Here is a 24,351-nt window from a genome sequence, read left to right as displayed (position 1 = left end):
TATGCAAGGAAATTAACATTTGAAAATTTACTGCCGATTGTAGAAGTCTTGAAATTATTATTTTATTTTCATATCTTTATTCTACAAACGTTAAATATTACCAGGTGGATTCATTATATCCAGGAGGAAATTAAATATTTATATTCTATCTATTGATATTCTCGTTTAATAATACTTTAATTATACATTTCACATTTTTTTGGAATAAAACTGCTCTCGTATGCGAATGAAAAGGGATTTTAATTCTGAAATACTGTTTCATATTTTATTTATTTTAGCCTCCGTTTATCATTTGGATTATCACGCAAAATTTAAAGTACGAACAGAAATTCTAGCGATGATGATGGATATTTTTTTTAAAAAAAATAACTAATAGAAAGAACCAATATCCTTGATTTTTATTAATAGAAATTAATGTATCATTTGAGATGTTTCTTTGTTTAAAATTCATTAAGCATAAAATAAATGAGCTTTTGAATGAATGCGATGAAAGATTTCAAAGCAAACATTAAGTTATTCTTATGAATACATTTAATTACTCAAAATATGAATCATTTTGTATAATTACTCAAAATATTTGACTTTTCATACATATTTAATTAGCTGATTAATTAAAATCTACATAAATCTGTTGAATTGGTGTTTTAGCATAAATGTGCTTTATAGATAAGTTAACTAAGAACGAGGCAAAAAATGCAAACGAAATAAGACTTTTCCCGTGATAAAACCCCTTGATTAATAATTAAAGGCAAAACTGCATGGACAACAAAAACTGTCAAACATTTTCAGACAAATGTAAATGTCAATAATAGACAAAAGTTTTTGTTGTTAAATGTTTCAAAATATGTCAAAAAGCTAAATCCTTTATAAGCTGAATTTGTGAAGGGAAATTTCTTTTTGGTTAATATTAACAAGATATAGAGTAAACAATTATACTACTATTATAAAATACATATTCTGAATCACTTAAATCCTTTATATAAATTATTTTGTATTATAACTGAACTCTGCATTTTGTTTCAGAAAGATTATGTTATAAAAATGTATCTATATTGCTAGAATAAAAAAAAAGCAAAATGCACTTATAAATTTGGCTGTTAAAAAATCAAGCTAGTTCTCTTATCCTTTTCATTCAAATATAAAAAAAAATTAATATTTTTAATGTAATTGATTTTGAACTCTTGTAAACATAGACTAAGATACAATGAAGTTTTTGAATCCTGTCGACTATGTATAAGTTTAAAAAGAAAATATTTAAAATAATTACATGAAAACTATAATTTAATTAACTAAGGTAAAATTTATTTTTTATCTATTGCAACTTTAAAAATGCAACATCAAAAATGCATCCTTTAATTTAAACCCAAAAACCAAATACTTTTAAGTATGCTATATTGAATTTTCATGTCCTGCGAATTCCGAAATTCCTTTTATACTAATATAACGCTGCTAAGGGTACACTTTTGGTTAACACTATCCGATTATGCTAAGTAACTTCCATTACAAGAAAGTGTTTACCTACGACTATTTTAACTATTTTAATCTTTTTAAGACTTAATTTTTTTTATAGTTATAAATCTCACAAAGGAAAATGAAAAATATTCAAAATTTATTGCTAGTAAACTTTATTAAAGAGAAGAATAAAAAGAAAAAATCGTTAAAATAAAAAGTTTTCTATCCTCCAATAACTTTTGGGAAAAAAAGAGGCTACTCCTCATAAAATGAAAGTTTCAAAAGAATTGAGTTATTACCTGACATCATTCATAGCTAAATGAGGCATGCTTTCTTTATTAGATTAGCCATTAGTCACGCTTCATTGCTCAATTAGTCACGGTTCACAGATAATGTCATATTTGAAAGAATTAATTATGTATCAGAGAATGATACGACACATGGTGAAAAAAATATCAAAAGACTTTTCTTTTCAGAATTACGTATTTTGAAATAAGCATGTCACTTAGAGTGTGTAATCAAAAATTATTATGATTACATGTTAAGCAATGTTCTTGATTGGATTGAGTAAATATTCCTTGAATGTACCCAAAATGATTTTTTCAAACGACACATTTTAGCTTTCTAATTTCATAATTTTACTATTATTTAACAATGACTTTAGAGTATATTATAAAAATGAACAATTTTTATACATTTTCCAATTATCTTTGAATATCTTGGCATTCACGAATAGTAAATCTTATTGCTTTATTGTTTTCTTCGAGATTCTATGATTAAAAAAATATTTTGATTAAAGGATATAGAAACAATATTTCTACATTTTTATATTCAACAATATTTTATTTATGTAGCAATAAATGAAATGTTATTTATTGCTTCTTCAAATTTTAATCCAGAGTTTTGGTTCTTAAAGGCAGTAATTTCAGGCTTTTTTTTTTTTTAAATTGTTAGCTCAAATTTCGGGAATTCGTTTTGGGTTGAGAAAAACTGCCTCTTACCGGACTTGGTCCAATATTTGATGAAAATTTACAACGTTGCAGGGTGTAGATCATATTCCGAAATTCCTCTAATCGTTTGGATGTGTTATTGAATCATGGTGTACAAACACACAGATGTTTTTCCAAAAATGATTTTTCATTATTAAAGAGGTATCTAATTTAGGATTTTTCGAAATTATAAGGAATCTATATCAAAACAATCAATAAATTTTCTGCGTATACTCCGTTTACAAGAAAGAAAACCCCCCAGAAAGATGTCAGAAAAACAGCAAAATTATATTAGATTGTCATTATAATAAGGGGTTAAATTTAAAAAGAAAAAAAAGGATAGATTGAAGATATCTCGTCAATTTTTGATCTTTTATAAGATTCAAAGCCAGTTACGTGTTTTGCAAGATTTTGGTACTAAAATTTTGTACTAACTAAAAATTTTAAAACTGAACAGTAATATTAATTTTATAAATTTAATTTTTATAAGATGCTATGCGTCTCGTCCAATAAACCTAGAATAATCTTTACGTTTAGAATGTTTTATCTTATTTTTAAATGATTTAACATGATATTTCAATATATAGTGAAATAAAAACATAGCATGAATTTTTTTGAAATTTTAAATTTGATTTAACAAATATATTGAATTAGAATCAAACAATTTTGTTGTATTTTCTAAGTTGAAAAGAAACCCAAACACATAAATTAGGGTAAAAATAATCTTTCAGTGGCGTTTTTATAAAGTTCAATAGATGAACAACGAATAGAGACACATTCATTGCAACATTTCTTTTATTGTTTATACAATAAAAAATCGCATGAAAATGATGGAAAAGGCTTGGCTTAAATACGTGTAACAGATATGAAAATATCACGAAAGATTAAAAGAAAACGCGAAATTTCACATTTATATTTGATTGGTTTTCAAAAATGAAAGACTAAAAATGGCAATCAAGTTTCATCATAGTTGACAATTGGCCTCGCCTGATAATATTTATTAAGAAAGCCCTTAAAATCAAAAGAAAGGAAAAACGTGCAAGGAAATGGCAAACTCACCAGTCTGACGGTGTTGCCTGCTCTCTTTAGGGCATCTACCGCTACGCAGTGAGGAACATCCACAACGTTGGTATCGTTTACTTTCACGATTATATCATTCACTCTGTAAAGATACAATAACGAAATGTACTCTGTTCTCTTAATTCACATTTTAATGTAATTCTCTCTGTAAAGGCACAATGGAGCAGTATAATATTAATATATTAAATTGCTATTAAATAGTATTGGGAAGAATCGTGTAAAAATTGAATGGTTGAATAGTTGACAAAGACGAGTGGGAGAGTTAAAGGTGAAAGCAAGTCATTGCTTGTGGATTGTAGCAACCTTTTTACGCTGTAAGCAATAGAATTTTGAATTATATTTTGCAATATTTATCATATAAAGTAAAATTTGGTATAATAATTCTGTATAATTCGGTATATTATATATATATATATATATATATATATATATATATATATATATATATATATATATATATATATATATATATATATATAAAACATAAACTTTGGTACTGAAAAGCATTAAAAAAATTATTTTTAATTAATACCTCGTTTTCATTAATCCGTAAGTTCTTCAGTTTGATAATTGTTTGATTATTGAAAATATAAGGTGAATTCAAATTATTTTGTATTGTATTGTATTTTATTTTCATCAAGAGATGAATGAAATTGAATTTAATTTTGATATATAAAATTTTCCAAGTCTCATTAAGAGCATAACACTGCTAGTATTCAGGAAAGAGAAAATATATCCAGTTTAAATAGAACCGAAAGTGGAGTTTATAGATAGACCTGCATCTTGTACGCATACAAGACTTACATTAGTAGGAATAACCGATTTTTGCCAAGTGAGAATAATAAACATTTAATAACAGTAGGAAATTATCTTTGTATAACGATAAGAAATTAGCATATTCTGTCTTTGACCTCATGATAACCACACAGGCTACTCCGCATGGCCTAATTAAAGGCTTTCAAATTAAATTTGAATGACCGGACCACCGCGACAGCGTTGCTGAGAACTAAGATTGTATTCTAAGGGTCAGCGCCGGCCACGGTACAACCCTTTCTGTAGGAAGCACGTCCTGTCATCGATAGGAAGTAGTCGACTTCAAACATTTTTGGACCCTACCAGAGCGGCGAAAATCAACTACAATACTGGAAGCTCCTCATATCGTTTCGGAGGTGTACCCATGGGAGTGGGCTCGTAGTAAGCAGACTATCTGGTAAGAAGGACCAGATTAATGGACTTTCTTATTAAATTGATATACTTTGATGTGAGAAGGATTCGCTTCAATGTAAGCTTTTAAATAAATTATTCATCCACTTCGTTTTGCCCAGTTACATACGTGCCCAAATGGGATTTAGGATTCTTCTGAACTTGGTAAATTTTGAATGATAACTTCTATAAAGTGGCTAGAAAATTTTGAGATAAAAATATCTGACAGAAACCACACGCTAAAAATGTGTTGATACGAATTCAAATTTTGATTTAAACTTTTTTCATAAAGGATTTAATCTTACAATACGAAGATATTCACATACTGTCTAGCATTCAGAATTGATAGCATGGGTGTACTTTTTTTGCTACCTGTAATTCATCCTTGAGTACTTTACAATAATAAAAACTAATCTATAATGCATAATACTAAATAAAAAAAAGAATTTGTTTTAATAATGAGTTTGAGGGCTTCTTTTAAACTCCAAATTCTTTTTTCCATTCTAGTTACTCTAGAAATTTTATACAATATTCGCTGGAATTTTTATTTTCTGAATAAGAGAAAAAAACTTTTATATTTAGTTCTCGATTTTGTTGTACATGGCTCTTTTAAAATCAAATTATTTGGTTTAACAATGCTAAAATAATTGTCACTCAGTAATCATTTACACTAATTTTTTTTCACTTGAGCACCAGTAAATGTTAAAAAAAATATTCAGCCTGAATTTTCTACTTAATGTAAGCAAATTTGAAGATGCATTTTTTAAAATATAAAATGTGTATTGTAACAAAGAAAAAATGAAAATATGTAAGAAAAGATACGTTGAAATTTTTTTCTGTTGTTTTCTTCAAACAGCCTTTTCTGCAAAACCAGACAATCAGCGGAATAATTTTTCCGGCGAATGAAACTATGAAATCTTAAATAACTTTCTTTGTTTGGCGAGAAGGATTGCTTTCATACATTATTGAGTCCACTTAGTGAACCGTCGAATCGTTTTCTAATGGGATCGAATTAAATTATCTCAAAAACGGAGAAGAATAGAGAGGGGCACATTTTTCATTCCACTCCATGAATCTGAGAAGGATTCAATCCGGAAACGAGCAGCAGCAGGCAGATGGGTCATCGCCAGAGGTGATGATCCGTAGTTTCCAATGACTTCATCGGTTTTTAAAGCAGCACTTTTCTGGCTTCATAAATCTCCTGGAAACCGTTTTTTATCCTTCATTTTTTTTTCTCTCATTTTCCCTTTCAGCACTTGCCTTTGTTCTCCGAGGTTCTGTTTTTGGAAGGACCACTTAAATTCACGAAGATAATGTGTTGAGGGAATCTAGCCTCGAACAAAAAGATTGAGGTTGAAGCGTTTAAAAAAGTTTTCTGGAAATTTTATTTTTTTCTCTCTCTTTCTTTGCCTTCTGCCTTTTTTCTTTTATTGAAGAATTTCTTTTTCTTTTCAGAAGTTATCCAGCATGGTTATTGAGCGCCATCGACTCGCAAAAATACTGAGAGGACAGTTTTTTTCTTCACACTCAACGATTTTTAATATTTTTTGACGGTGCGATAACGGAAACCGTAACGATGGGTAAACGACAAAAACCGGCACAAAATGTCGAAAACTATTCTTTTCGCTCTATTGAGAAAAAATCTTACACGATATTTTTCTTTGATCGTTGATAGAATAGATTGAACGAGCCAGCACAAAACTTTTTCTTGGATTTTTTTTTGTAACAATGGTGGGTTAAAGGATGGAAAGCAAATGAATGAAGATCTGTATAAGAGAAGATTTATTCATAGTGTTGCAGCAATATTTGCTGTCATATGCAAGCTTACTTCAAAAAATTTCAGACAAGTCTTTGAACTGAGAAAAAAAGAGTTTATAAGTTTTACAAAATCTCTTTGAATTGACGTCAAAAGAAAAAAATATGACTTCATTTCCCACAAATAAAGTCAGCTTATTCCTTTCCCAAGTTATTTAGTAAATACGTTTTAAACTTTTTTTATTGTGTTCAGATTACTTCAGGTTCGAAAAAATTCAACTTTATATTCAGGAAACCTTTTACAATTATGCAAATATGAAGGATTTATAGCTTTTCTGAAAGAGAATGAGTTTTTTTAAAGAGTCACTAATTGTGCCTTTCTATTTACCAATTAAAAAGGGGGAAATTTAGCGATGAAGGGGGGATCGTTGATCAAATTTTGGAAGAATCAGGAATATCAAAAGACAAAAAGGAAAAAAAAAACACATCTGAAATTATCTTCAAGTTTTAAAATTTAATGGATTAATGGATTTTTAGTAAAATTAAAACAATAAAAACAAGGTTTATATTTAAAAGAAATTTCAAGTTTCACTTAGTACATTTATCAGAATCAAATTACAAATAAATATACAGAATGTTACAAAATTTTTAAACTGCCTATTAGAAGTAAGGCAAATAACAACGATGAGAATTTATTTCACAGATGAAAATACGAACTAAAATTGCTATTATTTATGCTTTCCTTAGGCTAGTATGCATAAGTTTCTCTAAAATCGATTTCTCCTCATGCTAGAAGATAATTAAGCATGAAATATCTGTTGCATGCAACATGGATACTGCACTAAAATTTATCATTGCCATTGACGATAAGGACACTCCTGGTATCTTTCAAAATGATTAGCAACCCATACAGCAATGGATGCCAGACATACACCATTACACATAAACCAAACATTTGAAATTTTTTTTTATGAAGCCACATATTGAGTATATCAATTCTAGTACTTTTAGGATAGTAAAGCTCTATACATTGCATTTTGCACTGTGCTTCCTTTTATCTTTGCGTATCTTCCATTTCTATTTATGCTTCCCTATGTGAATATAGTTCATATCAATGTTCGATACATCCCCTCATAAATAATATGGGGAATCTGGAGATTCTATATAGCCTTTATGAAAAATGTATTGAAATAAAATATGTCAGTAAATATTTAACTAGTCTCCATTCAACTATTACGAATTGTAACTTGAACCAAAATGGAAGTGGTATACTCACTGCAGCCTGCCATCTGCGGCGGCCGCTCCTCCTGCTATCAGCTTAGTGATGTAGATGCTGGGATCGTCTCCGATGTGAGGGTTGTCCACACCGCCGGCGATGCTGAAACCCAGGCCCGTGCCACTCTGCAAAAGAGAAAAAAAGACAAAATGATACTTGTAAATTTTATTATATATTTATATTCAATATTTCCCATTACAATATAAAATATTAATTCCAAGCAAAAGGAAATTCTATATGGAATTGTAATTTTTTTTTGTTATAAAAGAAATCTCTTCTGGCATCCGTAGTAACATTATAAAAAACAATTTGGAGCTTTCTTTCTGAAAAAATGTATTAAAATATTATTTTAGGGTAGCTTCATCAGTCTCGTCTTCGTTTGGTTTGATTCCATCATTCCCTGCATTCTCTGCGTAGCACTTTTTGCTATACATACTTTAAAAAGCAATTCTTCATAATGCTAATTTCCTATCTTTATCTTTTATTCCACCCCCCTACAAATTTTTTTTCGCATCATGTATTATGTTCACAAGAAAAACAACTGTCTACAACATCAAGTGATAGTAAAAATTGTAAATGTAATTATATAATATACCCGTTCTAATGCACTTTTTCCTCCAAATACAGAAGAAAATATTTTAAATAAAAAAATCTTCAAAAAATGATTAAAAAATTGTTAAAATCTTGAGGTGAGAGTCTTTTGTATTAAAGGTATAAATATTTCCTCTTAAAAATTTTATTTAAAAAATTCAAAAGAATAAAAAATGTTAAAACTTATCGCATAAGTCTTATACCTTTATGTTGCCATTTTCTATTTTATTAAAAAAGTTTAATATCTGAGTCGAAAAGGATAAAATATTAATATTTCATTTTTTTACTTTTAAATTTTATTTAAAAAAAGAAAACTAAAAACGAAAATTATTATTAAAACATTGCAAAGAAACAATAATTTAAGAAATAAGTAAACAGTCTTTAATAATATTTTTCAATCAGTTTGCAATCATAATATTTATTATTTTTATTTTCAAATGGAAAGTATAATTGCCTTTATTAATGTGTTAAATAGCATTTTTAAAAAGTTTTGATTTGTTTTTTTTTACAGATAAAACTAATTTTCATCATTCATTTGTAATTTAATAATAATGCAATCTCTAATCTTAGATTTCTTTAATTTTGATATCTATATTTTTACAGATATTCAAAAAATGTCAAACCATTTTTTAATTTCTACATTACAATTATTTTTTCTGAAAAAAATATTAATACATTGTCTGTTATCTTCACTAAATATACACGCATCAGAATTAATGTATGATGTACTTTGTTGTTAATTAAAAACTCTTTAAATTTCCAAAAAATTTTTTATTAAGATTTTATTATAAAAACTACTTAAAACAGATAGTTCTGAGTTACTCTAAAAGCTATTTAAAACAGATAATTCAGAGTTACTCTAAAATGCATTTAAAGTAAAATTTAATCGTTATAAATTTTTTTTTTCATGGACTATATTTTTATTTTTGAAACTAAGGCATTTTGAATCACTGTTAATTGGATAAGATATGATGAACTGATTCTTGTAATACACAAACAAAAATCTCCTTTATTAAGTATTTTTTAATTATAAGTGAATCGGTTTTTAAATCAACAATATCTTTTGTTAATGCAGACTAAAAGAATTTGATACCAAACATGTCTCTTCATTAATTCAAAATTTCCTGTATTACTTTTTGTTTTAATTTTTTTTAAATGAATACTCTTTCCAAATAAATAATTTTTGTTGTATTTTTTTAAATTCAATTATTTTAATAGGCGTCTTTGCTAAAGTGAAATCTATAGCCTAGCCAATATTTTCAAATAAGTCTAGATATTTATTTGAAACAATAATAAATTTACATTTTTATCAGTTTTATTTTGATAATATTTTAATATTACATTTCATAGATTATTCATCAGCATATTTTTTAAATATATTCTAGAATATCTAAAAATTTATCTTGTTAAAATAACCACTATCGTTAAATTCATAGATTCAAAAGGCATCTGTCTCAAATTTAATAGTTACATTTTAGAAAGAAGTTCTTTCCTTATTTTAAAAACATTTTTTATATTTATTTATAATTAATAAATCGATAAATTGTTAAATTCTGTTTTTTTAATATCATATTTGGTGACTTGAAAAAATTATTTTAAATTGTAAGTTAGAGTTCTTTAATATATATCTCAAATAATAAAGTTCTTCATCCCTCCAAATGGTTCATCATTATTAAAAGCAACGTTTTTTTAATTCAAATAATTATTTTGAAAAATAATTTAAAAAATATTTAACGAATTGAAAAAAAAATACTTAAGGTTTTCTTTGTTATAACCATAACAATTTAGTGATAACCATATATGGTTTACAATTCATTGGAAATTCAATTAATTAAGCTGAAATTTATCGTTTTCCCGCGATAACATTCGAAAATATTACTGTATAAAAATAATAAATTTTGAAACACTTCAAAACTTTAAAAAAAATGTCTTTTTAATGTTACCAATTTAATAATGTGTGATTTTTTTCTAAATTTTGGCGATTTTTAAAATATAAATGTCTAATTTCATCAACAGATTAAAATTGTACCCATGAAATGCAAATCATTTTCATTGTTTCATTAAATATTTAATTACGTGTTTTTCTGCCATTGTTGAAAGGATCCTGTTTAGTATCTGTGTAGTTTACAAGATGAATAAAATAATAAAGTTACAATCCTACGGAATTTAGTAGATAAACCGTAAATTCTCCTTTTAATAGTGCGATGATATCATGGGATATCTAGATTGGAAATGTATGGAAATTTGACGGAGTCATGATCATGAAAATATATCAAACGATTTAACTGGAATTAAAACATAACCAATATCCTTGGCGAACAAGATGTGTACAAAAGGCGATCTACATATTTTTTTTAAAAGAATTTTACAGCCCAGTTAAATACCGAAAATCAAAAACACCAAATATTCATGTTCACATTTTAATATCATGCATAAAATAAAATACTTTTAAAGCGGAGAGAGTAATCTGTTAAAAAAGCAAAACATGTTCATCTTCTCACGAGACTACGAGAGTAGAAAGCAAAAAGAATCTACCTTCTTTTCAAACTTTCGCTCGGGAAACATATAAACAAATAAAACAAAATCATCTTCCTGCGTGTAAGGGAAAAAAATATCTTTGAAATGCTGACTAGCTTTCATATCCGTGAAATATGTTAAAAGAAATATATAGACGAGGAACAAAAATAGAAAAGCGAAACCAGATCTTTCAGGTAAACGTTCGAAACTTCTTTCTACTACAAACATCAGAAGGAAATAAGAGAAATACGTTCGATGAACAGCGTCTTCTTTCAAATGCAGACAAAACGAGAGATGCCTTCTTCCAGTTTCTTTGGATATGTGGATTCTCGTTTCACCAACCGGCATCTTTTGGTATCCCCTGAAAAGGTTTGTAAGTCACGTCTGTAGACAGAAGCAGCAGCGGGGAATTGAAACTTGTTTTTCAAAACGCCCTACAGTGAAAGATATTTCCGATGTGGCTATTTTAATCAGACAAAAGGACCGCGTAATGGATTGATGACCTATTCCCTTCCTTTTATGAACTTCCACGTATCGTTATTGAACTAACAATATATATAACTAAAGAAAAACAGTTTTTGTATGTCGAATAAAATTTCAAAATATTGAACAAAATTATTTAATGTGAAGGTAGAAATAATGGAAGAATAAGTATTAATTTAATACCGATAATAAACACTGGCATAAAAATCAGTTAATGTTTGCAATTAAAACAAGGGACCAAAGTTTAATTGAAAAACCATCTAGAAGAAAATAATGAAAATGTACCTAGTTGACATCGAGTTTTGTCATACATTTCCAATTAGAAATTTTTATCTTTATGAATGAAAGTAAATTTATTTTTTAATGATTTCGGTAATAGATTAGATTTTTTTTTATTTTAAAAGATAATGTTTTCTTTTATACATACAAAAGTAATTATTAATACTATATAGATAAATTTGTAAATTTTAATTTTTAAAAATAAATTTCTATGGCAGTATATTTTTTCTTAAAACTAATCTGTTTCTTCTTCATAAATTTTGTTTAACATTGTGAATTTAACTATTCTTAATTATTTTCAGTAAGAAAAGGAAGTTTTTTCATTCTGCATATCGAAATTACTATGCATAGAATTTTTGCAGGAATTTTTAATTTTGATATAAAAAGTTTGTACTGTATTTGAATTCTTCTCCTGAACGATTTTAAAAAAAAGAAATAAATCTATATGGAAGCGGGATTATTTCTATTACAAGTTTTATGTATATTTGGAAGCAACTATAATAATATATTTTACAATTTACAAATAATGGTTTCGCAATCAAGTTTACTCGGAATTATTTGTCCTGCCGTTTGGCAATTTACCCATTGAACAAAATTAATCTGAAAAAGTGTCAATAATAAGACAGTTTTCTTGAATCGCTGGTTTATATGTTTAATTTTTTATTCATAGAAAGCTTTGTAGCAACTAATTGATAAAATTTAACGTTGACCTACTGATAATAGTTGACGTTAAAGATAAATTCATTCAATCTAAACAATGTTTATAATTAATTAATTAATAAAATTCTGAACAAAAAGAGTTCAGAATTTAATGCTTCTGAGAAACAAATATCAAAACCACAATGGATCATAAATGTAGGCCAAGGCTTTTAATGTAGAATTCTTGCAAAACTTGAAACTATCAGAATTAGTGAAAACAGGCAATATTCCAAAGAATATGTGAAAGAGAAAAATGTTTGAATATTTAAAAAAAATATCTAATTAAGAATTTAATTTAATGAGATAGTAGATGATAATATAACGAATTTCAAAGTTATTAACCATGAATTTCATTCGTCTCTATCTCTACTAATAAAAAAATGAATGTGTGCGTGAGTGTGTTTTAGCGCTTTACAGGCGAGGCCACTTGACCAAATTTGGCACCCACACACCCATACCTAAGAATGAGTTGAAATTTTAATTATAAGATTAATTTTTAGTGTTTCTTCGCGATAACTTTCGAAAATATTTCCGTCCAAAATTATTTTTACACTGCTTCAAAATTTAAACAATTACTTGAAAATTTTGAAATTTGAAAGGCGTGGAAACATTTCTGGAATTTTATCAATTTTTTAAGATTTTTTTTAACCTAATTTCTAAATATTGATTACATTATTGCCCTTAAATCGAAATCGTTTTCATTGTTTCATCAAATATTTGATAGCAGAATTTTCTTCCATTTCTAAAAGCTAAAGAAGGATTCTTTTTAATATCTATGATGTATTTATGAAAAATAAATATTGCGAAATTACAATACTGCGAAGTTTAGATTAACTGGATATTTACGTTCTTAATAACGCTTTGATGTTATGCTATTGTTTCGATTTGGAAGGTTTATGTACACAATAAACAGAACTTAAGACAATTAAAATAACAATTTTAATGTTAGACAGTTTAGAAAAATCATGAACATAAAATAAAATTTAATTGAATTATCTAAAATCAAATATAACCAATGTTTCCGGCAAATCAGCTGGTCGTCTGAAGCGACTAGTATTGAAAAAGAATCGTTTTAACTTTTAGAAATGCATTTTCTTAACGAAATATTTTTTACCAAATAAGTTAGTTATATACATACTAAAATCAAAAACATTGAACGAAATCAAATGTTCGAAATCGCATCTGAATGTTCGATTTAAAATAAAATATTTTTAAATATGAAAAAGTAATCCGCTTAAAATATAATAATTTCTTCTCGTTGGACGAAGAGAAAGAAATTGGAATCTCCCTCCCCTCTATGCGAAAGTGCCCACTTTCTTACACAAAACGATGAACAAATAAAATATTATTCTTCACATTAAACGAAGGAAGTAACTTTGACATTTCAGCTCGCTCATGTATAGTGTCAGATATTTTTCAAGAAATATAAAAGTAGGATACAATGCACGAGAAACTGAGCCATAGCCTACGGGCAAACAGTCGAAACTGAAATATTACTTTTTACCAATAATGTCGGATAGAAAAATGGCAAATCCTTTCCAAGTACTACCTCTTTCGTCAAATGTGAGAAAAGTTGGAGTTGACTTTTTTTTTGGAAGGGGGGTGGGGCTTCTTGAGTTTGCTGACTTTTATCTCCCAAAACTGTTTTCTTCCGCTTGCCGATGTATCGCTTATTTGTTCGATAAAAAGCAGCACCTGAGCGAAGGAAGTTGATTTTTCTTGTTGTCCTTGAAAGATTTCTTTCCTTTATCAGTATAAAAATATTTTACGATACTTACAAATAGAGGCTTTTTTTCCCTGTTAGATGATAGGATCTAGTGATATTCGGATTTCTAAGAAATTATTTGACATGAAACAATTTAATTTATGGAAATTGGTTTTACAATGTAGAGTTTTATTTTTAATAATTTATAAATTATATAATTTAATAATATCTGACTAAAATAAGTACATCATTAATTACTTAACCTTTTATTTTTCTAAGCTATCTAATTAGATGACACTTGTTTCAGGAAAATATTGTTTTATTAACTCATCTATGGATCCATAAAATATTCAAGGTGTTAGCAGAACGTTTTTGAATGCCTTAATTGCAATTTCAGATGAAGAAATGATAATTCGATGCCCGTATGATTTACGGGAAGTATGGATAAAGGAGTACTATTTACATTACTATGTTAATTACAGCTGTAATTAAAGTTGTATATACTATATATATTATTGCAGTTAAAGTTGCAGATTACTTTGGACTAATGCATCGTATTGAATTAAAACAGATCTTAATTAAAAAATTATTTTCTGAAAATTTTAGTACCAATTATATTATTTAAAGAAAACAATGCTTTCATATGTTTCAAAATACAATGCTGAGTTTTGTTTTGGCACTATGATTGATATAAACAAAAGAGAAATTTTTAGGCTTTACATACAATTTGTAAACAAATACTGTGAAACTTTTGGAAGGTTTTAGTGAAAGTTATCCAAAACATAAGAAGGAAAATTTCTTATTAATTGAAAACTGCATTTCCTTGTGCATGCACAGTCCGGCGAAAAACCAATAATTTGAAGGCATCCAACATTTCTTTAGTTAAATATGTTTAAAGTAACCTAAATATAGTAAAGAGATATTTAAGTAAGATTTATTTTAATTTATCGATATTAAAAATGTTTCCTCTAATTTGAAAATTATTTTTACGTTTCCTGTTATTTATTCAGATTTATTATGTCAGTTGCTTTTAATGGTCGACAAAAATTGAAATTCACTGTTGGAAACAGTTGCCTTCATACACCAAATTGTGAATCAATATTTAAATTGCCTCTCTTAATATTTAATCGAACTTTATTTCATTCTTTAAAAATGATGAATAACTTGTGAAACAAATATTTTCCGTTTTTTTTCAATACCATTTTTTATAGTCAGTGATTCTTCAAGAAACTTTTAGATACAAAATGCTTTGGAGCAATAGCTCAAAGGATTTTATATCTAGGAGGATATTGTAGCTAGTAGTGCTCATTTTAATAAAAATAAAGTTGCAGACGAATTTTATATATATATATATATATATATATATATATATATATATATATATATATATATAATTAGCAAAAGGGTGGCCGAAGAGAAGACACTTCAGAATTTTTAAAGTATTTATTCCATCCCTTGAGGTATATTATGTACAAAGAATAAAGGATAAGAAACACGTTTGTCTGCATAGCGAAACAAGGGCAAAAAGCGATCAAAATTTTTCTCTCACTGATTTTATACTAAGAAATTCTGATTGGGATTTCTTTGACACGTGTCGATTTAGGTATGTTTAAGAGAATGTGATAAGCATTAAGGATTTTTTTATCCCTTCACTCGGAACGTGAGAACTTGCAAAAGTAAGCATTTTTATAAAGCGCGTGTAGCATTAATTGAATCAAAAAGGTGGAATTGTATCAGGAAATAAGAGACCATTTTAGAATACAATTAATATAGTTAAATTAAGATAAGAAATTAATTAAGATTTCAATTCGATTAAAAGATATCATTATGCATATATTGTGGCTATTAATTAAGTAGTTGATTTTTATTATTAAAAAAAACTTGAAAATACTTTCACCTTGAGAAATGCTGGATATATATCGGATAACACTTAATATTTTTAGAAAAGAAATATCGGCAATCAATCAAATGTATTTGATTATTTTATGTAGAAAGGTATCATCTTACCAGAAATTAGAAAGGAAATTAAATACAAATGTTTGAAATATTTCTAATAATGAATTATAAAATATATTAAAGACTAAAAATCAAAGCATATTTAAAAAATAAACTACTTTTAAAAAACCAGTTTTATTGATGCACTGAAATTTAGAAATTAATTTTTCATTCATTATGAAGGATTCAAAATGAAGGATTGAAAAAATACAATAAGGAAAACTGAGCTACAATAAGCACAGAGTAAAAAATTCTTAAATATTCAGCAAGTTTTAAAAATATGTATTAAATATGATGAAAATTCCAATTTACTTAGAGAATGTGTATCAAAACATTATTCTTATGACGTTAATTTGAATTTTTTTCTATTTCTGCTAAATTTTTCTTCTAAATATTTTTAAAAATTTCTTATCATTTACAAAAGTGTGTTTTTAATAGCTTTTTTACTTTTATTATTGAAATCCTAACATGCAAGAATTCAACAAAGGCAGTGCAAACGCTTGAAATTACCTTACAGTTTCGAATATGAATTCTTAAGAAGCACAAAGTTAATCGAAATGAGAAATAAAAAAAAATCCAAAGACTGTTTTATCTTATAATGATATAATGCATTAATCGCATTGTATTGTATGGAGTTCGTTCAACGAAATTATTTTCAATTGGTTTAATTTGAATAAAAACTTGAAAAGAAATATATTAACAATTCTTACAGGAAATAATTGAGACAGCTTCAGAATATAGGAACCACAAGGAAAAAAAATTATCCCCAAAAATAAGAGTGAAATAACGGAAAATGTTTCAGGGTATTTTTTTTTAAGAGAAGTTTCAAAATGTGACAGCGGAATGATGAAGTGATGTGAAATGCATTCTATTGTGATTAAAATGAAGTCGCTGTCAAGACAATGACATTGATTGGTTTTTATTTTTTTCCCATTATGTAACATTTGCTTCGAGTCCTATTTATAAATGATAATATTAATATAATTTTTGGCGAGTTTCGTTGCGTTGAACCAAATGACAGTATTTATACTCAAGTCGATAGCTGAATCCTACAATATAGCTCTGAATCTGCTGCCTATCATTTTTTATTGAAAAAAGGTTTTATTCTTGAAGTTAGTTCATTTTTTTTCTGTGAAATAAATATATTAATATTTCTTACCTCAAATAATAAATTGATGGTGAACCTTAGAGTGTAGAAATAACAAAGAAAAGTTATTTAATCGTAATGTGTGAAATAAATTATATGAAATTGATTAGTTATTGTAAGAAATTTTAATATTTGTTACCGGCAATGTACAAAATTCTGGTAATTTATAAAACATCTAATTTTACAGAATGCCTGGCATATGAGAATTATTAAATGCTTTCAATAAACATTGAATATAATGCCTATTCTCTCAATAAGATGACAAATATTATTTGTGTAATATATATAAATCAATTAAAAGATGTTCATTTCTTAAAAATACAAAAGTTATTTAGAAAAAAATAAGAGTTGCATTAAAAAAAGTTTATTCAAAAATACTTAAAAAAATTAAACTGTACAAAATAGAATTTTATACCTTTCTTATTATATATAGTAAAACATGAGCTTACTTGTTGCACCCAAGTAATTTAATTTGGATTATACTTAATTTTATTTTGAAATTCGAAACGAATCGGAGTTATATTTCATGTTTTGTCGGTTTTCCATTTGCCATTCTATAAAATGCGTCAAATTTTAATTCATATATATTTGCCAATTTTTGGTATTCTTTAAAATGCATAATTCTATAAATTATTTTCTTAAACTTGATTATATTAGTCAATTGATACCATAACAATCTCCATGCTCAATTTTGTCAATAAATGAATTCTACAGTATAAAGCTGCTTATCATGCTTGATAAAAAAATATTTTATTCCCTTCAATTTAATTTGATGGTTAATTTTTAAAATAATTCATTCATTCATGAAATAAAATGTATTCGTCCCGAGTTTCATTCCTGATAAATCAAAAGTATTTTAATCTTTCAAAAATGCGGGAAGAACCGATATATACTTCACTCAAAAAATTTTTATAAAACCAGTTGTACACTAGAAATCTAGAATAGCACGATAAATCAAATTTTCCGATTCCCATCTGCGTTTCAAGTAGAAAATAAAATATTTTTAAAGCGGAGAAAGCAATTCGTTTAAAGGCAAATTTTTTTCATCTTCTCTTAGGATGACGAGAGCTAAGAGAGCTTATCCACACGAAAGCCGTCGCTTTCTTGCCGAAAAAAAAAATGAAGAAATAAAATAAAATTATGCCCTCGGTTTAAGAGAAAAATACGCCTTTGAATTTTAGCTATCTCACGTACATGTGAGATACCTTTCAGAAAATATATAGATTGAAAACAATAAGAGAAAAACGAAATCAGGTCCTTTGAGTAAACAGTCCAAACTAAAGTATTGCTATTCGGCAATAATATTGGGAGGGAAAATGATAAATCCCTTTGAACAACAGCCTCTTTTCTGAAAAAAAAGGGTTGCCATTTCCTAAGACTTTCTTTGGCTTCGTTGACTTGATTCTCCTGCCTGTTTTTTTCTTTTCCCTAAGAAAGGTTCCTAAGTCACGTTCGTTGACAGATGCAACACCTGGGAGAGGAAAGAAGTTTTTTTATACCTTTCAAAACTCTTTACCAATCTTTATTTGGAAAAATATATGTCCCTATGTATATAACTGGGGACTATTTTTTATCAAACGACAAAATTGAAAACAATCTTATTTGGAAAAAAATTTCAATTAGTATACGACCTTTAAAAATTTTATACGAGAGCAAAAATAAAAAATATATAGGTCTTATAATAAAGTCTTTTCCATAAAAAAAATGGATGTCGATTAAACTGGTATTATTATTATTTTGCTTGCATTTTGATATATTGTAAAAAGATTTTCGTGCGATAATATTTTGTGAAAGTTATTTGCAAAAAAATTTAAATTCTCTTTAATTTTTATAAGGTATAAAAAATAAGGTTAAAAAGGTATAAAAAACTTTCTTCCCTCTCCCAGATATTGCATCGGTCAACGACATTAACATTTTGAACAAGTTGTATTTCCACTTTTCGAATTATAATTGGAAGATGGGAGATTAAATAGTAATTCTAGATCAAATGGTTTATCCTACAGAGCATCGATAGACAGACACTTGTTCGCTTTGTTATTAATACATATTTTTTAAATTAGTGTAAATTAGTAAAGAAATAAAAAAAATTACATCATAAGAAAATGTAAAAAATAAAAAAAGAATATAAAAAATATATTCTGTATTGACAAATAATGAGGAGTAATGCATAATAACATTTTTTTTTATTGATGTAGTCTATTTCCATTTTTCAACCTGTTTAATTGTAATCAATATGCCCAGCTTCATCTTTCAAGCTTTCATCCATTTCAACCTATGTCATGTTCAAATTGCAACGTATTTATATTTTTTTTATTAATAATAGGGCAAAAATCTTGTTTACATGAAAGATGTCAGCAAAATTCTGGAACGAACCTTCCCGCTTTAGGGTGAATACCAGAGGAGCATCTAATATATACCCAATGAAGTTGTTTCCATAAGTGTTTATTTAAGGGAAATGCTTAATGGAATTTTGTGTATATATATATATAATGATATTTTAAACTCTTAATTTAATCCAAATTAATTTTCAAAACTTTATCTTAATTTATAGCTCATCGTAATTTCATTCTAAAATATTCTCTTACTAGCTCCGCACAGGAAGATCACGTGGTTAACTGAATTCTTAACACAAAGCGTATGTCATAATATGTTTTGATAAAAGCTTTGATAAAAAACAGCTTAAATTGTGAATTTTATTTTGTAATCTCTATAAAAAGTTAATTCATGAAAAGTAGCATGCTTTTCATAAAAATGTATTAAACACAGAAACACATACTTTAAAGAAAATGTTCTTTTCATTCTTTTCAACGATCATGAAAAAGAAAAATTAAGAATACTGCAATCTAAAACATTTATTCATCAGATAAAGCCGCATAATGTTTGTAATGGTAAATTTCAAAATTATCCATTTTATCTCTACGTTTCATTTCTACTCATTTTCATTGTGTTATTTCATTATGTAAAAATACAAAGAAAAATAATGCATTTTTACCCTAAAACAAAACTTCGTCACGCACTATAACTAATAAGACATAAAATTTTTCGATCATCATCTAGACATCTTATGTTTAACCAGATTTTTTTAAAATGACAGCTTGAAAGTGAAAAATCAACTTTTTTCCCAAAAAATAATCTCTTTTCTATATGAAATCGATTACCATTGCCAAAAAAGGATAAACAAATAGAATAAAAATATTCTAAGATATAAAGAATAATTATTAACATTTCTCCTCAATCACTGAGATATATTTCTGAAAAGATTTATAGATTGGATATAAAGCGAGAAAATCTAAAAGGACTCTGCTAACAAACTGTTGAAACTAAAATATTATCTTTTACTAATAACATAGGGAGAGAAAATGGCAAATCCTTTCCAATAATTGTCTATTTCCCCAAATGTGATAAAAGCAGAAGCCCTTTGATTTTTTACTTTTCTTTGAGACTTTTTCTTTGGTTCAGTCAACTGCTCTCTCAAAACATTTTTCATCTTCTATCTGAAAAAGGTTTGTCGGTCACGTTCGTTCATTCATTGAGACAACATCTAAAGAATGAAGATCGATTTTTTTTTTGTAACTTTTCTATTTTCTTCGGATAAAAATCATTTCCGATATCAGTAATTTATGAGTATTTTTATCAGATATGGTTCATAAATAGCTTAATGTTTTTTTATGGATTATTCGGGTTTCTAAGGAAGAAAATTATTAAAAATTGCCGTAAGTATTCAAATTCATTTGTACAGAATATTTGAAAAATATTTTCAAGGTTTTATTAATTATGACATATTACCATAGCATTATCGTCAAGGAGGCCTTGAAAATGAGGTTGCATGCCAAACTGCAGAATTTTTAAAAATAATTCTGCGCTAAAGGACAGTTTTGTTATAGTTTTTAGAATAAAGTAATTTTAATTAATGTAAAATAATATTTTCTGAATTGTAATCACTAATCTTAAGGTGGTTAATAAGATTGATTTTTAAGAAACCGTATCTTATAATGTCATCAAACACTAAACGGTACATAAAATATTGTACTTCAACAAAATTAGCATGTTTAGAAAGTTAATTTGTCCTAGTATCAAACAAGAAAGTTGTCGTGTAATAATATTTTTAAAAAGTTATGAAGTAAAAAGTTTCATTTTTTAAAAATTAAATTTAACCAAAATTATAAATTCTCTAATATATGTACCCTTACTTTTCGAAGTATACTCGAAATATTTTTAAATTTATTACTAGGTACTGCGGTCAACACACCGCAATGTGTCAATTTGGACACTAATAATTGATAGAGATTAAACATTTTAACATGATTCTTTTTTACAGCCTTCCATACAATGTGTAAGTTATGTCATGCGACATGAATGCCTAAAAATTGTGTATAATGCTTTAGTGAACAGATCGTTGAATTTAAAGCTACCAAATTAGACTGCTAGTTATTTCTTGGATAGTAAGTTTTTGCAAATTTTTAATTATTTTTAGTTAATAATAAACCAATATATTAAACCAATTTCGTCTAAAAATGTTGAAATTTGTTATTTATTGCAGGATATCCATTTTTATACCACTCTCAAATTCAGGAAACTGTCATTGTATATTTTATATAACAATACTTCTAATTGTTTTAGTAAATGCGTTTATACACATGCGCATTTGAATGTTATTAAATCCACATTGTTTTCTGAATATATTAGCTTTGCTATTGTAAAAAAATTCAAACAGTGGGAATGGTTTCACAGAAACTTTTTCATATACTCTTTAATGAATGTACTTTGTGTTATTAAACGTATGTCATTAGCGAACAATGAATACGCAGAAGCCAATTCGAATATGTTTTTTGATGATTAATCCTTGGATGCAGTTAATACATAAGTACCAAAGACAGTATGTGTTTTGAAGGTCTTTTTTTTCTTTCCGATTGAAACCACAATTTTACGTAAAATTATAATTATAGTCAAAAACTCCCATATTAAATTTCATACATTTAAGTCATTGCGTTTTTGAACTACCACGCTTACATGCCATTGAAAGTACAAATTGAAAAACAATCAATCCCTTGACGGATTTAGGTACAAATTTCATACACATCTGTGTAAAAATGTGTCTGCTAAATCATCTGTGTCTGTGTGTCTGCTAAATCTGTGAACTAAATTTTATCCATTTAGCTCTCTTTTTTTTAATACTATCGTATTTACTAATATTCAGATGGCTGTGCAGATATAGTTGGATGGCCATACATCGGAATTCATATATAGTCTATATAAAACCAGATAGAAATCTACAAATTTCGAATGAGACTATATATCAAATTTCATTAATCTAGCTGAAATAGTTTTTGAGTTATCGTGTTTACAGACAGATATTTTTTTGAATTCAGGAAGGTCTAAAACATGGAGATTAATCAAAATCTCAAGTTCGAATTTTTCGACAATTATAATACTTTCTTTTTATATACTTCATACACGAGAAAGTAAAAAATAAGATAAAAATAAATTAAGCCTAAAACATCATGATATGATACTTCGGACTAGAGGTTTGACGAGACAATCTATCCCTTTAGAAATCTGAAATAAAACGATACATTTTCTTTCCAAGACACTTCTATCATGCTAGTTATAGCCCCCCCCCCCCAAAAAAAAGAATCCAAGAGAAATCAAATTTTCCGTATCACATGTGCGTCTCGAGTGGAAAATCAAACGTTTTTAAAGGCGGAAAAAGCTATTGTTTAGAAATAAAAGTTTTCATCTTCTCTGGGGACGACGAGAGAATAAAGAGAATCTCTCTTTTCATACCACAGCATTCAATTTCATTTGGAAAAAGGAGAACAAATAATATAAACTTATTTCCATCCTGCATTATGGGAGAAGGAGTTCTTTGAAATTTCAGTCCGCTCACGTATTTGTGATTTATGTTTAAAGAAATATCTTGATAGAGGATAATACATAAAAAAAATGCAGTCAGGTCTTGGGGAAACAGTTGAAGCTAAAATATTACCCTCCACCGATAGCATAGGGAGGAAAAATGACAAATACTTTCCAACAACAACCTCTTTCCTGATATGTGGAAAAAAGGCAGCTGCTGCCTTTTTCTACGAGTTTCTTAGGTATGTTGACTCGCGCCTTCTCAACCTTTTTTTTTTTATTTAAAAATGTCTCATAAGTCACGTTCGTTGACAGAGGCAACTGGGAGAGGGAAAAAGCTTTTTTTTTTTTTTTTTTTTTTTTGCTGTCCTTCAAAAGTAATAATTTTTTTTATTGTTTGGATTAAATTATTTTCGGAGTTTTATAAATTGTGGCTATTTCTATCTAACGGTAGGTTAATTATTAGACTGGAAAAGCAAAATTTTGTGAATAACGATAAACACAAGATGCATTTTTTATCGACACATAAAAAATATGAGATTAAAAAAAATAACAGCGTAATTACAGGTTTAAAGATATGTTAATTTTGATATACCCTTTACATAATTTTACTAATATCATAATTACTAATAATTTTTTTATTGTTTGGATTAAATTACTTTAGGAATTTTATAAATTGTGGCTATTTTTGCCTTACGGCAGGAGAAAAAAATAGAAATAGCTATTTGTTAATTGGAATAGCAAAATTTTGTGAATGATTTTTATTTATGCATAAAAAATATGAGAAAATAGCAATGTAGTTATAAGATGTTTCAAGATGTATTAATTTTGTTATTTCGTTTGCAAAATTTTGCTTTTATCAATCTTGTTTCTAATTTTATGTTCATATTCTACTACTAACTGACATTGGCATTTTAATGATGGCCATCCTCAGTCCTAATTTGCAAATAATTAAATTATTTATTAAGAATTTTAATTATAAATATGCTTTAGTATTCACAAATTATTGTTAAGTTCTATAGCAAAAATGGAAATTATATTTTACCTAGTTGTCTAATCTGTAACCTAATTCTTTGCTAAAAATGTTAAAGATTTCCATTTATTTCAAAGCATTAGTCAAAGCAATAGCTGATTAGTTAGAAGTAAAAATAATGATTCTTAATACAATCTAAGAGAATCCAGAGCTCTTAAAAATTTACCTATGATTCGTGGTGATTGCATTTAAATGCAGGAATTCAAGAATCTGATTAAAATTTTGTGAAAAAGATGACATTATATTATGACTTTGACATGGTATTTTCCAAAATATTTCCTGGACCAACAGATA

At 27.2% G+C, this 24,351-nt stretch overlaps 1 protein-coding gene across 14 annotated transcripts in view; it reads right to left on the bottom strand.

Annotated features, from left to right (window-relative positions):
- The window catches only part of LOC129962641 (disks large 1 tumor suppressor protein-like), a 402,450-nt gene that overhangs the window by 90,185 nt on the left and 287,914 nt on the right, over positions 1 to 24,351 (bottom strand). For all 14 annotated transcript variants that reach the window (XM_056076505.1, XM_056076514.1, XM_056076510.1 and 11 more), the window contains 2 exons: positions 7,756 to 7,880; positions 3,501 to 3,603 (listed from right to left, as the gene is read on the bottom strand). In XM_056076505.1, coding sequence (XP_055932480.1) covers positions 3,501 to 3,603; positions 7,756 to 7,880 — 228 coding nt within the window. The remainder of the gene's footprint in view (positions 1 to 3,500; positions 3,604 to 7,755; positions 7,881 to 24,351) is intronic.

The sequence above is a fragment of the Argiope bruennichi genome, chromosome 3 (assembly GCF_947563725.1).
Source record: "Argiope bruennichi chromosome 3, qqArgBrue1.1, whole genome shotgun sequence".
Taxonomy (NCBI): domain Eukaryota; kingdom Metazoa; phylum Arthropoda; class Arachnida; order Araneae; family Araneidae; genus Argiope; species Argiope bruennichi.
The sequence above is the reverse complement of the archived record's forward strand: the minus strand, read 5'-3'. Positions and strand labels throughout refer to the sequence as shown.